General features: G+C 43.6%; 1 protein-coding gene across 6 annotated transcripts in view; it reads left to right on the top strand.

The window, feature by feature from the left end:
* LOC139763065 (uncharacterized) overlaps positions 1-14,301 on the top strand; it is a 21,981-nt gene extending 7,680 nt beyond the window's left edge. For 2 of the 6 annotated variants that reach the window (XM_071688655.1, XM_071688654.1), the window contains exons 4-14: positions 182-394; positions 1,943-2,055; positions 2,172-2,354; positions 3,565-4,062; positions 4,359-4,968; positions 5,188-5,291; positions 5,855-5,963; positions 6,363-6,586; positions 10,477-10,638; positions 10,767-10,900; positions 13,189-14,301. In XM_071688655.1, the coding sequence (XP_071544756.1) occupies positions 182-394; positions 1,943-2,055; positions 2,172-2,354; positions 3,565-4,062; positions 4,359-4,968; positions 5,188-5,291; positions 5,855-5,963; positions 6,363-6,586; positions 10,477-10,638; positions 10,767-10,900; positions 13,189-13,210 (2,372 nt within the window). In that variant the 3' untranslated portion in view covers positions 13,211-14,301. Of the gene's footprint in view, positions 1-181; positions 395-1,942; positions 2,056-2,171; positions 2,355-3,564; positions 4,063-4,358; positions 4,969-5,187; positions 5,292-5,854; positions 5,964-6,244; positions 6,587-10,476; positions 10,639-10,766; positions 10,901-13,188 lie in introns of those variants that run through there. The other 4 variants (XM_071688656.1, XR_011716023.1, XM_071688658.1 and 1 more) reach the window with 4 other exon arrangements.
* The last annotated feature ends 3,205 nt before the right edge of the window (positions 14,302-17,506 follow it).

Below are 17,506 nucleotides of genomic sequence, written 5' to 3'. Positions count from 1 at the left end.
GATGGATATAGCAAGCCCTTACAGCATGTGCTTAACCAGCCCACACACACACACACACACACACACACTTTTCTCTCACATAGATCAGTCTAACAGGGGCGTAACTACAGCTTAAAATCAATCCCAAGAGACTGACTATATACATTTAACAATACAAATCGTCTACCATCGTTTGTTTCAGACCACCGTCAGACGGGGTACAAGGTGGTCCTGCGGAAGATGTGGGCCAAGACGGAGGTGGAGACGCCCCTGCGGTACTGGTCCCACTTCTGCTTCACCTACCACAGCGACTCTGGTCGCTGGCAGATCTTCGTGGACGGGGAGAGGCAAGCCAAGGGCGAGATGCCTGCAGGCCACCAGGGGCTGCTCCAGGCCAACGGCAGCTACATCATAGGTGACCAAACCAAGAGTAAAAACATAATATATATCAGCCCGTCTCAAAACGTGACTCTCGTAAATGAAAGCTTATTAATGTCTTTATATATATATATATATATATATATATATATATATATATATATATATATATATATATATATATATTTACGACCGGTACTCTCATGATGGGAGATTAAAGCCATTTACGTTTCCCCGTATCAGTGACCTGAAAGTGTCGTAGAACCTACTCATATTCTACACCGCATTTCGCTATTACCGCACAATTGCGTTCCCGTGACGTGAAACTGCGTCTCTTGTGAACATCTCTAATCCCTCCACCTCCCACTCCGGCTACCCCAACCTTGAAATACCAACAATGACACTCCAAAAAAAAATGGTGACTGGACTTACAATCTCTTCATTTCCCCTGAGAATTAATTATCTCTCTCTCTCTCTCTCTCTCTCTCTCTCTCTCCTCGGACGATGCTTCTGTCTCTGCTACGCGTATGGCAAAGTTTCCCGTTTGCGAATATGGAGGCACAAACCCTCTTATTCTCAGGCAATCTCTTCTTCCAATCTTTGTTCCAACCACTCCTGTTCCGTGGCCACTCGAACTCTGTATCCGACATATCCGACCTTGGAAAAATTCTTCGTTCACTTCAAAGTCTTCATCTGCGCACGGTGCAATGCAAAGAGTTTCCATCTACAAGGAAAATCTGTTTTTTTTTTCATATCTTTTTCTTCTGAAACTCTCCAGACTTTATCTCCACTGCTGGTATTACACTTCTATCACTTCTATAAAGGTATTCAACATCAATATAGGATGTGATCTGCCTTGGAAACCCCCCAACAATAAACAAATAAGTAAGTCTGCCTCTCTAAGAAACTATGGGTCTCGTTTAAATCCTTATCAACAGTTTTGCTCGGATTTTACAAAGGACTGATTCTGCTTCATACAGAGATATGCTTTCACATTTGACCAGTCCCTGGCCACATATACTTTCTGGAGAGACTCTAAAAGCAATGCGACCTACCACCTCTTCCTGTTTGACGTCCAAATCTGACACATTAGCTCCAAGCAGGATCTCTGGTTCCCCTTACCCACTTATTTTTCATAATAATGCTTCATCATCTGCTTCCAAGCACTGGCTGCTTGCGTATCCACGCTAGTAGCCAGACCACGTAACACTCGGCAAGCTACCGCGTCACCTGATTGATTGATTGTGCGGACGTTGGCAATTCCAAGGTTGGGTTATTCTGTATATCCATATTTTCCTTACCTAACATCACTTAGCTTCGAGACTCTATCCTCATTTCTAAATATTACAACCTGGCCGTTTAAAAAAAATGAAAGCTGGCTTTCCACTTCTTCGTAAACTAATTTCTGTTTTCTTGTCTGTTTATTCTACCTCTTTGACCCTTATCTTACGTTTGATTAAAGGCCTGATCTCGATGAAATCAATCCCTGATGGTAGCCTTTGACAGACATAGCAAAAGCAGTTCACTGTTAAGAGAGGAATAGGCATATGATGAGTGGTCAGGTCAATATGTCTCTCTCCAACAGGCCAGGAGCAGGACACATTTGGAGGAGGCTTCCAGCGAGACCAGAGCTTCAGCGGCGAGATCACCCACCTCAACTACTGGGCCAGGGTCCTAGACGGACACACCATCCGCCAGGTGAACCATCAGACCATCCACAGTGGTCCGTTTGTTACCTGAGATCAAGCCTCACTATACACTCTTGTTCTGTGGTGGGTCACCTGTAGTAGCCACTATGTTCCCTCCCTCCCCAGGCGGCGGCCTGCCGGGATTTGCAGGAGGGAGACGCCCTCAGGTGGTCGACCCAGCGGTGGAGGCTGTCCGGGGAGGTCAGGTGGAGGGTCCGGCCCAAGGAGGAAGTGTGCGACACCTCCACGCGGACCATCACCATCTTCCTGGACCGCTTCACCCTCCCTGCTGCCATAAACCTGTGTCAGGTGAGACAACCAACTTTTCTATTCCTTAATTACTACTATTCAGGAGGCATTACAATGACTTACGCTTCAAGCAGGTTAAAACAGTGAGAGTAAAGTCACTATAGTTGCTGCATCGTTATTTTGAAATGCTGGTATCGTTCATATAAAACAGTAACATTTTCATGAAGAAAATGTTACCCAATATTTACTTGGGTTTATGGTTAAATTTGATGCGTTTTCTATGATCACAACCAGAGAAAATTATTCTTTTCCCATAATTTAGCGAAGACTTACGGACAGTTTCCTTTCTTTGTATTTACGAACAGATTTTCCTTTGCATAATGGCTCGTTAGAACAGACTGGTTGGCTTAACCGTCTGAGAATCACCTGACCGAAACCATTTAATAGTACATCTTGCAACCAAATTGGGATACATTTAGATAGTTTAGGAGTTAGGGGTCTCTTGAGTTCTCTAACTGGAGGTAGAGTTATCTGCACCGAATGTATGAGTACTAAATCTTGGACATCATTTATGAGATACTTGAGCATATGAATAATGTGCTATATCACAGCAGGAACTGGTCTTTTCCCGCATTTCATCACTCAATGACATTAGGAAAGCAGCCTTCCAGACGAAGCATGTCAGGAAGGGACTATCTTTTAAAAATAATCTTGACACGTTTCGTAATTAAAGAGTGCATTGTAGAATCAGAAAAAAGACGATAACACAAACCAGGAGCGAGCCATACCATTTTCACCGAACTTAAGGTCAACTTTTCGTGAACAAGCAGACGTCTGTCTGTCACCAAGCCTTGGCGCATGCGCCATTCCTTGCTCAGGCTTTGTGCTGTAGCCAAACGCGTCACTTTAAGCTAAGTTTTTATAATACAATAATCGTATAGCAGGCATAAACTTTGTACTAGTGGTACTGTTGCTTACAATAAAACAAAGTTTTCTCTTACGCAAAACACTTACCCAAAATTGCAATATCTAGCTAGTGCAATCTTGCAAAATAGCACTGCCATTCGGTATATACCTCCTGTATTTGTACGTGGCTCTGAAGCAAAGTGTCTGTCGACGAACACTGGGTTGTGTAAACAAACTCTTGCAGGTGGTGGGCAGGGGCATGTAACCTAAGGCAGTGTGGAGTAGATTGAAAGGCGCTGCAGTGTAGACTTAAAAGGTGTTGTAGTTAAACTAAAAGGCGCTGTAGTGTTATGTGTTGGTGCAGGTTGTGGGTGGGGAGCTGGCGGTGCCGCGGGAGGCCGAGGAAAATACCTGGTTATACAACAGCTCTAAGATCATGGCGGACACCTGTTCGGCGGGGCAGGGCAGTGTCTACCTGTGGCTCGGGGCTAACGATGAGGACAGCGAAGGCCGCTGGGTGCACTGGGGCTCGGGGCAGCCCCTGGAGTGGCTGGGGCCCTGGAGGGGCGGGGCACCCAACGGGGACACCGTGGAGAACTGCCTAGTCATGTTGGACGGGAAGTACCCGAGCTACTGGTCGGACATCGCCTGCCTGGAGACATACTCCTTCTGCGTCGCCTGCGAGTTTTCCCGCCGTTCCACGCTGCACATGAAGGGCGCCGCCATCTGCCACGACTCGCCCTTCAACAGCCGGTACGTCCTGGGCGAGCAGAGGAACGGCCGCCCAAGCCTAGCTGGATACTTCCACTCCGATATCTACTGGCATCCCGAAACCAACTCCTGGGTCCTTCGCAGTCTTAAGGTCAGTCAGGTTGCCCTACAATACATATATAAGTATGGTCTGCCATAAACATGAAGAGTTACACCATGATCTAGGATGCTGATATACACAATCGAGCAACATTTATACATTATCCTAACATATGTAACACATGTTGCCAAAAGCTTCCGTCCTGTGTTCCACTGAAGAAACAATGCCCATTGTGTGTTGTCCTCCCATGATGCTCATTATGTTGCCTTTCAATCGACCTAGGCTAGTATCTAACGTCACGTCGACTGTCCCAAAAATTTTAGGCAATTTAGTTTCCCCTGACACAGGTGGAGGGCGCCACAGCCAGCTGGGCACCCATGAAGGACACGATGTACCCCTTCGGGACACAGCAGTGGGAGCTGGGCACCGAGGTGTGCGGGATGAAGGCTGGCACCAAGGTGCCCCTGACTATCTCCGTCTGCAGCGGTGGCCAGTTCACCTGCGCCGACGGCACCTGCATCGACCTGAGCCAGCGGTGCGACTTGCGAGTGGACTGCCGCGACCAGAGCGACGAGTCCAGCTGCTCTGTGGTAGACGTGCCCCCTGGGTACAGCATCACCATCCCTCCACCGCCGCCCACCAGGGGAGAACCTCTGCCCGTAGCGCTGAACCTCAACCTGATCGCCTTCCCGTCCATCATCACGCAGGACCTCACCCTCGTGGCTAGTTTCAAGCTCTCCCTTCGCTGGCGCGACGTTCGACTCAACTTCCTCGACTTGAAGGACGACCTGAGCCTCAACCTCCTGTCGGCGAAGTCCGTCGAGGCCGTCTGGAGCCCGAGGGTGTTCTTCAGCAACGCCAAAGGGAACGTCTTCACCAACCTGGACCAAGGCTCTCGCATCGAGTGCGTGCGCGAGGGTCCGTCCAGACCAGGGCCGCCACATCATCCTGTAGAAGGTAAGCACACACCAGTCTCAGAGACCAGTTGGCACCCACCGGTGTCTACTGCGTCAAGGGGGTTAACGAATAATAAATGAAATAATGACGCAAAAAAAAAATGTATCAAACGTGGAGAGTCCTTTCTTACGACTTTAGACGCTTATTGAGGCTAGAGAGCATGTGTTTTGTTATGGGGTCAGGGGACGTGAGTGATGACACCTCCTGCTGTGTCCACAGTGAACATCTTCTCCGGGTACGAGAACAGCCTAGAGATGAGTCAGCTCTACACCGTCACCTACACCTGTGATTTCGACCTCGTCATGTTCCCCTTCGATTTCCAGGTGAACCTCTCGTGATAACTTACGAACCTCCGTAGCATTATGCATGACACCCTACCATGTTGACCCCAGATGTATTCACAGACCCGGAGGCTTTGTCCCAATGCATCCCCAGAGAGACCCCGAAGAATTATCGGTGGGTAACACTGTCCCCATGTGATTACCAGGACCTGACTCTAACCCCCTATGTCTTTGCTTCTGTTAGAATAATGAAAAATGATGATATCACAGTAAAATAAAAAGTAGTCCACATAATCCTAACACCGAGTGGTACTTACATTAATATGATGACGGGAAAAACCAGATTTTTTTCTACTGCTACAAAGTTATATAAACAATGATTTTCGAAGCCAGATTATTTCAACCAACACATACCCTTATATCCACAGTGCTATAAGTAGAGAAAGAGGAACTCCAACCAGTTTCACAATGTTTACAGACCACTCAGTTACATTACGCGAGAGCAGGGAATCATGGTGATCTGCCAGAGGATAGTTTCATGATCATACTGCCATGTGAACCGGGGTCAGAGTGTGTGTGAGTAAGGGGTGTTGGTTCTGATGCAGGTGTGTTCGCTGTGGTTCACTATGGTGTCGGCCTCCTCGTCCTACCTCACCCTGGTCCCCACCAACATCACCTACTCAGGCCAGACCAACCTCATCGAGTACACCATCCGTATGTTATCTTCCACCTTCGTTCCCGACTGTCCTGAGTCTTTTTCCAACCAGTAGTATTTCGTTATAATCACTTTCGCATGTCCAGGAGTCACGTACATCATGGAAAAAAAGGTCAATTTTCTTCTATATGTATTTACTTTTAACTACAAACAGTTAGTTCTCTACGATTTTTGCCACAGGGAATAGTACATAGTAGTATAGAAATGAGCTGGTGATTCATGCCTTGTTCCACTGTCCACATTGAGATATACTCAAGAGAGACTTAATTCTGACCCCAAGTCCGGCAACGTCACAACCTTGACCATAGTGACGTTGAGCGGGAGGTTATGAACCAAGACGTGCGCGCGCGCTCGTCGGACACATCATGTGTGACATCACACCACAACCTCTCCGGCAGGGGACGTGTCCGCAGAGGCCATGCAGGACGGGGACTTCTCCGCCGTGAAGGTGGCCGTCCGCTTCTCCAGGAGGTACGAGTTCTACGTCCTGACCCTCTACATCCCGACCACCCTCCTCATCCTCACCGCCTACACCACCTTCTACTTCAACCCCGCCATCTTCCAGCCTCGCATCATCGTCGCCCTTACCGCCCTCCTCGTACTGTCATCCCTCTTCACACAGGTAAAATGCAGGGGGCGCGCGCGCTCTCTCTCTCTCTCTCTCGCCCCTTCCACTCCAGGTAGCCGCTTCGTACCGAGTGGCTCCAGCACAATTGTCTTGGTTGGGAGATAAGATAATGCCCATGGCTTGGGTGTCTTTCGTCCCGCTATCAGTCAGCGATAAGTCTTGTACGTTCTGAAAGCCTTTCAGCCCCAGTCTTGGTCCACGATAAGACACACGGGTAACATCCCGACGATTCTATGTGTATCATGTGGGGTCTCGGTGTGAAGCCAGACCCACTGAGCTTCAGTATTCCAAGTTGGGTTCCATTAAGGATTCGACCCAGCGGTTCCGAGTCTTTTAGCTTGAGAACCAGAAATATAGTTTTTCTTTTTTCCGAGTGTGACGACACGGGAGATTTCGCACTTCTAGTAGTCTTAGATGGTCCTAGTTAGAGGTCCTTCATCTTAAAGCATATCAGAACATTAGTTATGATTTCACATAACAATGACGTAAACTTTCTAATCAAGTTGGGAGATACATTTCTGTCTACACGTAACCAAGGCAAAGCTAAAACATCCTCACATATTTCCCTCTTATTACTAGACTCACTTGTTCATCCCACACCATTTCTGCTTCATCAGTAATTCTATCTTACCAAGAACCCCTTGTCATAGTGCACCATTGTCTACACAGTTAGCAGCAAGGTAGAATATGCCACGACACGACCAAGATGTGTTAGTGGTTTTGATGCACGAGACCGGGTTATAGTGATGGGTGATTTGAATGCAAAGGTGAGTAATGTGGCAGTTGAGGGAATAATTGGTATACATGGGGTGTTCAGTGTTGTAAATGGAAATGGTGAAGAGCTTGTAGATTTATGTGCTGAAAAAGGACTGATGATTGGGAATACCTGGTTTAAAAAGCGAGATATACATAAGTATACTTATGTAAGTAGGAGAGATGGCCACAGAGCGTTATTGGATTACGTGTTAATTGACAGGCGCGCGAAAGAGCGACTTTTGGATGTTAATGTGCTGAGAGGTGCAACTGGAGGGATGTCTGATCATTATCTTGTGGAGGCTAAGGTGAAGATTTGTATGGGTTTTCAGAAAAAAAGAGTGAATGTTGGGGTGAAGAGGGTGGTGAGAGTAAGTGAGCTTGAGAAGGAGACTTGTGTGAGGAAGTACCAGGAGAGACTGAGTACAGAATGGAAAAAGGTGAGAACAATGGAAGTAAGGGGAGTGGGGGAGGAATGGGATGTATTTAGGGAATCAGTGATGGATTGCGCAAAAGATGCTTGTGGCATGAGAAGAGTGGGAGGTGGGTTGATTAGAAAGGGTAGTGAGTGGTGGGATGAAGAAGTAAGAGTATTAGTGAAAGAGAAGAGAGAGGCATTTGGACGATTTTTGCAGGGAAAAAATGCAATTGAGTGGGAGACGTATAAAAGAAAGTGACAGGAGGTCAAGAGAAAGGTGCAAGAGGTGAAAAAAGGGCAAATGAGAGTTGGGGTGAGAGAGTATCATTAAATTTTAGGGAGAATAAAAAGATGTTCTGGAAGGAGGTAAATAAAGTGCGTAAGACAAGGGAGCAAATGGGAACTTCAGTGAAAGGCGCAAATGGGGAGGTGAATAACAAGTAGTGGTGATGTGAGAAGGAGATGGAGTGAGTATTTTGAAGGTTTGTTGAATGTGTTTGATGATAGAGTGGCAGATATAGGGTGTTTTGGTCGAGGTGGTGTGCAAAGTGAGAGGGTTAGGGAAAATGATTTGGTAAACAGAGAAGAGGTAGTAAAAGCTTTGCGGAAGATGAAAGCCGGCAAGGCAGCAGGTTTGGATGGTATTGCAGTGGAATTTATTAAAAAAGGGGGTGGCTGTATTGTTGACTGGTTGGTAAGGTTATTTAATGTATGTATGACTCACGGTTAGGTGCCTGAGGATTGGCGGAATGCGTGCATAGTGCCATTGTACAAAGGCAAAGGGGATAAGAGTGAGTGCTCAAATTACAGAGGTATAAGTTTGTTGAGTATTCCTGGTAAATTATATGGGAGGGTATTGATTGAGAGGGTGAAGGCATGTACATAGCATCAGATTGGGGAAGAGCAGTGTGGTTTCAGAAGTGGTAGAGGATGTGTGGATCAGGTGTTTGCTTTGAAGAATGTATGTGAGAAATACTTAGAAAAGCAAATGGATTTGTATGTAGCATTTATGGATCTGGAGAAGGCATATGATAGAGTTGATAGAGATGCTCTGTGGAAGGTATTAAGAATATATGGTGTGGGAGGCAAGTTGTTAGAAGCAGTGAAAGGTTTTTATCGAGGATGTAAGGCATGTGTACGTGTAGGAAGAGAGGAAAGTGATTGGTTCTCAGTGAATGTAGGTTTGCGGCAGGGGTGTGTGATGTCTCCATGGTTGTTTAATTTGTTTATGGATGGGGTTGTTAGGGAGGTAAATGCAAGAGTTTTGGAAAGAGGGGCAAGTATGAAGTCTGTTGGGGATGAGAGAGCTTGGGAAGTGAGTCAGTTATTGTTCGCTGATGATACAGCGCTGGTGGCTGATTCATGTGAGAAACTGCAGAAGCTGGTGACTGAGTTTGGTAAAGTGTGTGAAAGAAGAAAGTTAAGAGTAACTGTGAATAAGAGCAAGGTTATTAGGTACAGTAGGGTTGAGGGTCAAGTCAATTGGGAGGTGAGTTTGAATGGAGAAAAACTGGAGGAAGTGAAGTGTTTTAGATATCTGGGAGTGGATCTGGCAGCGGATGGAACCATGGAAGCGGAAGTGGATCATAGGGTGGGGGAGGGGGCGAAAATTCTGGGAGCCTTGAAGAATGTGTGGAAGTCGAGAACATTATCTCGGAAAGCAAAAATGGGTATGTTTGAAGGAATAGTGGTTCCAACAATGTTGTATGGTTGCGAGGCGTGGGCTATGGATAGAGTTGTGCGCAGGAGGATGGATGTGCTGGAAATGAGATGTTTGAGGACAATGTGTGGTGTGAGGTGGTTTGATCTAGTAAGTAACGTAAGGGTAAGAGAGATGTGTGGAAATAAAAAGAGCGTGGTTGAGAGAGCAGAAGAGGGTGTTTTGAAATGGTTTGGGCACATGGAGAGAATGAGTGAGGAAAGATTGACCAAGAGGATATATGTGTCGGAGGTGGAGGGAACGAGGAGAAGAGGGAGACCAAATTGGAGGTGGAAAGATGGAGTGAAAAAGATTTTGTGTGATCGGGGCCTGAACATGCAGGAGGGTGAAAGGAGGGCAAGGAATAGAGTGAATTGGAGCGATGTGGTATACCGGGGTTGACGTGCTGTCAGTGGATTGAATCAGGGCATGTGAAGCGTCTGGGGTAAACCATGGAAAGCTGTGTAGGTATGCATATTTGCGTGTGTGGACGCATGTATATACATGTGTATGGGGGTGGGTTGGGCCATTTCTTTCGTCTGTTTTCTTGCGCTACCTCGCAAACGCGGGAGACAGCGGCAAAAAAAAAAAAAAAAAAAAAAAAAAAAAAAAAAAAAAAACGACCAAGATGGTCGAACAATCGAATGGTAGTGACAGTGGTATACCTTTCTTGTGTGGCATAAAAATGCTCTCTCCCTCACGGCACACCAAGAGATAGGCCAAAGCTCCTTACAACTCCCCTGAACTCTTCCTAGATTCGCCACAATCCTACACACTCTGTCAAACTCTACCTAGGTTTACCACAATCCTACACATTCTGTCAAACTCTACCTAGGTTTACCACAATCCTACACACTCTGTCAAACTCTACCTAGGTTTACCACAATCCTACACATTCTGTCAAACTCTACCAAGGTTCTCCACAATCCTACACACTCTGTCAAACTCTACCGAGAGACGTGCCACACTCTACCGCACACCTACAACTCTGCCTGCCTCTCCCTCCCCCCACAGACGTCTAACTCGCTGCCCAAGACGTCCTACTTCAAGATGGTGGACGTGTGGCTCTTCTTCTCGGTTGTCATCATCTTCCTCATGATCATCCTGCAGACGCTGGTCGAGTTCTTCTCCCTGGGCAAGGTCTTCCACATCCGCAAGAGGAACAACGTCATACAGGCGAGTACTGTCACCTTCCCCTACTGCCTTATAACCTCCAAGCGTAAATACACATAAGATCCTCCACGAACCATCACAGTTTTCCAGTAGCCAGGGACCTGTTGTTACTAACCGCCCAACGCCTGCAGATGAAGCCACCGCCGGGGGCTCACACGGAGGAGCCCGGGCTCAGTGTCAGCTTAGGGATCCTGCTGCTGGGACGCATCCTCATCCCCGTCATTGTCGTCATCTTCAACTCCGTCTACTGGGGAGCGGCGTTCATGTGAGTGTTGCAGCGGGGGGGAGCAGCGTTCATGTGAGTGTTGCAGCGGGGACGGGGCAGCGTTCATGTGAGTGTTGCAGCTGAAGGGCGGGTCATTCATGTGAGTGTTGCAGCGGGGGCGGGGCATTCATGTGAGTGTTGCAGCTGGGGGGCTGGTCATTCATGTGAGTGTTGCAGCGGGGGCGGGGCATTCATGCGAGTGTTGCAGTGTTGGTAAAAGATGCTGTTGGTACAGTTAGTGTTGGTGATATGAAAAAAGTCTTGGTATGGGTGTGTGTTTCTTAAGGGAGTGTTGGTGCGGGTGTGTTGCAACAGGAGAGTGTTGCTGAAGCAGATGTGTTGGTACACATATTCTTCACTCGTAAGCTCAACGCAAAGTTAATATGGGCATGCATAAAATGGACATCTTTAAAAAAAAATCGTAATGATTGCATATCTTAAGCACAGGTAACACTTGGAAACAAACTAGTTCCTCTCTCTAAAAAAAGAAAATAATAATTTATTTCTTGACTTAATTAGTCTATAGCATGTATCTAATCGAATAATTAATGAATAATTATCTCTCACCAGAAAACATTAGGTGTAGCCCTGTGGTGTTCGAGTGGTAAGGAACCAGTCCACTTGAGGCAAGAACACTTAGCTGTACAGAATATTCAGCTTTAGCTTTATGTTCTCCTCTGGAAATACAGAGCTGTGCAGCCGCCATCTATGGCACGAGATGTAGTCATCGTCACGCGTGCTTGCAATTTGAAGCATGGCAAACCCACGTTCATCTTCGGATCATGCCAAACAAAACGTCTCTCCTATGTGTTTACTTATAATCAACTCCCACCTCATACTTCAGCACTCCACTCATGAACTTTGAGAATAAAACAGTCTAATTTCTTCACCGTCAACGTAATCATTATTACTAAAACTCCTTGAAATTAAAAAATTACATTCAAATATTATCTCAGATATAAAAAGACAGTCGTTGGTTAACTGGGCTCAGGGTTTATTAACTACCAGGCTCTTTAAGGTCGTAGAGATCAAGTTATAACCATACACTAACGGAAAAATCTTGGAAGACCCCTCAAGTGTTGATGATAAATAGAATGCTAACCAAGCTTATTTTGCCCACTGCCGATGAAAGGACCCACTCTGTTGGTTGGTATATTGACACTAGCTAGGCTGCAGCCCGATCAATTGCCAAGAGTTTAAAACTCTAGGCTGCAACGTCAACCAACCACTCATTGAAGAGTGGACTTCCTGTACCTATCCATATATCATTTGTCCCTTGTCAGTGGACTTCCTGTACCTATCCATATATCATTTGTCCTTTGTCTAAGGTATAGTAAATTCGACTGCGTCTCATAAGCCATATACCTGAAGAAACTTTGAGGATACACTTATTCTAGATTCAGCATCCTCGTTCTAATTTTTTGCATTCGCTGTTTGGTATAGGAATACGGTATTGAGGGCTTCCCTTTCTTTATCAATATCACTTCTAAAGCAGTCTATAATATATAACTCAATAGCCAGAGCGGGTTAAGAAGGAGAGGGGGAAATCTGCGGTTAAGTGATGTAAAGTTAATATCGTAGTAAAAGACAATCTGACCTTCACTTCGGAGCACTCAAAGATTAAAATCGTCTTCTGATACTGGCCACCTTCCCTCGTTTGGCATGAGTGCAGACTAGGCATCAATGGCGCCATGCTCTATCAAACATACAAGTTGTATCTGATCATTTTCTACAGCTTATTTTTTTCAAATGTAACACTGCCAACAGATGGCACTTACCCAGCAGTTAGTAAAAGCACTTCAAATAGCTTATAAAATTCACACAGACGATCATTTAAAAATCTTCGCCAGACATACTTCTGCATGTTGCACCTTCACTTCTCTCTAAATGCATGTCAATTCTAATTCTACTTATTCTAATTTTGCCTAAAATATTTAGCATAATACTTTTATATACATGAAAGACATATTCGTAAATAATATCTCTATGTATGTGGACGCATATCAAAAAATTATAAAAGATAAATATACCAAGCATAATATTATAAAAAACAAACATAACAATCCCAAAATTTGCATGTAGAGTAGTGATATATCCAAAATTAAAATTCTGCGTAAAAGTCTAAAATATGTGGCACAATATTTCTATACACAAAACTATGGCTTCAGTGTCTAGCACCATCAGCAGTGGGCCACTTGCCCTCACAACTAATGTATATATAATGTTTATCCGTACAGCAAAACAGAACACGTTGTAACACTTGTGTTTTATGGCTCCCCCCCACACAGGTATTTCGCCAACCTGGAGTAGCACAGCTGGAGCCACAGAGGACAATATCAAAATCATCAAGTTTGGCAGATCCGTTCCCTGCAGGCAGTGAAGATGATCGAAAACGAAATCCTTGGATGAACAAGATTAACTTCTTGGTAAAGCAAGAACTGTCGGCTTGCACCTCATTCGAATTAAGTCTCGAGATGAGGAATTCACTAAGAAGCGCAAAGAAGCAGACGAAAAAATGGCCCAACCCACCCACATACACATGTATATACATAAACGCCCACACATGCACATATACATACCTATACATTTCAACGCATACTTACATATATATATATACACATGCACATATTCATACATGCTGCCTTCATCCATTCTCGCCGCCACCTCGCCACACATGAAATATAATATATATATATATATATATATATATATATATATATATATATATATATATATATATATATATATATATTACGACCTCGGTCACAAGCCATGGCTACCAAAGACTCGACGATTTTCCAGCAACAAAGGAAGGCGGTGGCTGGAAGATTGTGGTATAGGGAAATAGGTTTCCAGGACTTGATTTTATGAAGGGTTTATACGGATCATGTTTTTCTTGGGGAGTGCGGTGAACAAGAACAAAGAAAAAGACAAAACAAAGTTTGAAAAAACAAAACAAAGAAAACAACGAAGAGTCGTGCTCAATCGGTGTTGGACGTAGTGCCTAGTCAACTGGACAATGTTATCGTAAAAAAATATAAATATCTTTTCTAGACCTAAACACCTTATGTATAATCTTTTCATATTTCTTTCATATTACATTGGATATTCTTCTTTCATATAAGCTTACTTGTAGTTTTGAATAATTCATTAAATCATAGGTTTTACATGTTAAACTATTTTAAGCCGAATTACATTTAAATCCGTTATTAGGATAAAAACTATTACCATAACTGTGAACAGAAATAAACATGTATACAGTTAGTATCATTTACTATATCAGTTATGCAAAATATGCATATATTCACTATCTACACTATTGTGATATCACTTTCCACAATGGAACAGTTTTAATTATCCAGACTACATCTTGGGCTCAAATTGAAACAGCTTAGACTTGGAACGCTAATTAATAAAAGTAATGTTTTACATTACTATGGTGTTTATTTTCAACATAAGACTGAACTTACCACGGAATATATATATATATATATATATATATATATATATATATATATATATATATATATATATATATATATATTTTTATACTATTCGCCATTTCCCGCATTAGCGAGGTAGCGTTAAGAACAGAGGACTGGACCTTTGAGGGAATATCCTCACCTGGCCCCCTTCTCTGTCCCTTCTTTTGGAAAATTAACAAAAAAAAAAAAAAACGAGAGGGGAGGATTTCCAGCCCCTCGCTCCCTTCCCTTTTAGTCGCCTTCTACGACACGCAGGGAATACGTGGGAAGTATTCTTTCTCCCCTATCCCCAGGGATAATATATATATATATATAATTCAATACAATTTAAGAGCTTTGTATGAAGGTATAAAGTTAACGAGGTAATATAGTATCTGTTCATAAATGATCCCTTTATATATATATATATATATATATATATATATATATATATATATATATATATATATATATATATATATATATATAATTCAATACAATTTAAGAGCTTTGTATGAAGTTATAAAGTTTACGAGGTAATATAGTATCTGTTCATAAATGATCCCTTTTTATAGATCTATTATACTATTTCAATGTGACTAACTCGAAAACAAAAGGAAAACTTGTTATTATAAATGTATAAGTATCTCCAATATTTCTTATCTTTTGATTCGCTCATGATACGCTTTGGTGTATGGCGTATGTGGTCCTACACCCATAAAGGCATCCTGACTAGTCATATAGAGACCTACGCTTATAATCTTCCGTGTTCGTGACTTTGAATTTGCTCTGGATGGAGTTAGCTACTTGCTGGAAGGGTCGCTTTTAATGTCGATAAGTTAATCTATAACCAACTGTCACCATTATGCTTTATCCATCATTCGTGCTCTGAACAAAAGAGGATGAATAAAAAAATATATGTTTCGAAGGAAGTGGAGAAAAATGTCTATAAAAGAGATTCGAATAACACTGGCAAATAAAAGTAAGACTTACACGCTGCTTTGCTTCATAGTATACACGATGATTGCCTTAGGGAAAACATTAGTATAATGAAGTAGCACACTGGCGATATATGAACCGGCTCCATGCAAACTGGCTATAGTTACAGTTAAGATGAACTGTCTGCTAGTGAAAGAGACAAATGCGCCAAAGACACACGGTTCAACATGATAATACAGAAACTAGTCCTCTGAAGATGTGGAAATACACGAAAGCGCTCAGGATTCTCGTTTTTCTCTTCCCAAAAGGTGTTTCTGCATTTACGAAGTCACGTCTTTGTTATAAGATTTGAGCACGACGAGGAATTTTGTCGATGGCAGGAGCCTATAACAAAACCAGAACACGATGATACACCACAATGCTTCACCAAAATGCAAAAACGATGCATATCACCGGCAGGAGATACATTAGACTGTGGCGTTTCACACACTGGTGATAATGGAGAGATGAGTGAAGCAGGAGTTGAAAATTCTGATATCTACTACATTCCTTACACGTCGAAGCTTTAAGAACACTCAACCCTCTCAAGTCTTTTCCCAGTTACTCTAACCTGGCATATTACAAAAGACAGGTTTTTCACTTCCTCCGAAATTCGTTAAGTACTCTCCCCTTTTTTTTCCCCGTTTCGGAATTCTTTCCTATATTCCAATTAAGGTCTGGCTTTGGTGTGGACTTTTGTCCGTGACTGGAGGCTTCAACATTGCAATAATAAATAAAATCACCAGTGTTGTGTAGGGAGTACGGGAACCGAGTCTTGCGGCACAATGACTCAACGGGAGAAAAATTTTCCTATTAATCTTTTTCCCCCTGAGTTACACAATGCCACGAGAGGCAGTGTGGCTCAAAATTACCAAGATGGTTCATGACCAATTTGAAATCCTAAACACAACAGCTTAGAATACTCTACCATTTTGTTTTTTATCAGTTTAGTAAGTTTGTAGATAGCGTGATGGAGCGCTGCTGTTTTGGAGGCAACAACGAAGTGATTCTGACGAGGAATAATTCTCTTACGTCCTGCGTTGTGTGTCATATTCTACGCATGAAACTGACCGAGAACCACCGAATCCCTCCCAGGTATCAACTCCAACACGGAACCGACCAATCACCTCATTTATATCACACGCAAGCAGGAAGCTGACCAATGGGAAAGAGGCTTTTGCTACACAAAAGCCTGGAACCACCTTGCCCTACCACTTTCACTGACGACGCTGCTCTTGTCTCTCCGCCAGACCTGATCCTTTTAAGAGATTCTTCGTGAACATCATTAACAAATGAATGAAATTTCCAACTTTCGTTAAGCGATAAATCTTCGTTCGTTCTTCTGTGAAATGTGATTACGTTATTTTTTGGGTTTATTTGTACAGATAAAGATGCAATGTTTCTGCGTCTCACACTGATAAAAAAAAAAAGTTTACTTGCACCTGCGACTGATACCATTATCATCATAATTCATTCATGTTAACTAAATCATACAAAGTCTTATGATTCTAACAAAATAGAAATATACAGGTGATACCAACTCAACAAGGTTCCATCGTCAAATAATCTTGTCAGTAAAGTAGCTCGTCAACATATCGTAAGCAGTGGCAACACTGGGAAGCGTAGTTGCCACACACAATAATCAAAGTTCCCCCCCACTGGGACAACACTGAATCAATTCTTTACCCGTTTAAGACTTTATCCAACACGTTTTTTGTCCTTTGCACGTTTGGCCAATGATGGCAAAGTTAACTTACTGATCTTTACCTGCTGAGAACCAATATTCATAAAACTAAACCTAGCACAAACCGCGCGCTCACTTCCTGCCGCTCCACGGACAGGTGGGGATGTTCCGGAGTGAGGTTACTATTCATCTGAAGAGCTCTTTCGTTACTATTCTGCTTCCTTACTTATTGGATGGTGTTCGAAACATTCACAGTTGTGTTCAAGGTGTGTATGTAAGATATGGGAGGAGTGTGAGGGGGGAAGATGGATCGACGCCTACAAATGGTCTAAATACTCACTTGTGTGTGGTAGGAGGGCAACGAGAGGCCATGCGGGAGCTGCTTCGCTGCAGAATGATATACCTGTGGAAGACACCAGCAGATAATACGTGGAGTGTCACGGGGTTTACTAATAAGAGAGAGAGAGAGAGAGAGAGAGA

The sequence above is a fragment of the Panulirus ornatus genome, chromosome 46 (assembly GCF_036320965.1).
Source record: "Panulirus ornatus isolate Po-2019 chromosome 46, ASM3632096v1, whole genome shotgun sequence".
NCBI classification, from domain to species: Eukaryota; Metazoa; Arthropoda; class Malacostraca; order Decapoda; family Palinuridae; genus Panulirus; species Panulirus ornatus.
Note: the sequence above shows the minus strand (reverse complement) of the source record. Positions and strands in the feature narration are given on the sequence as shown.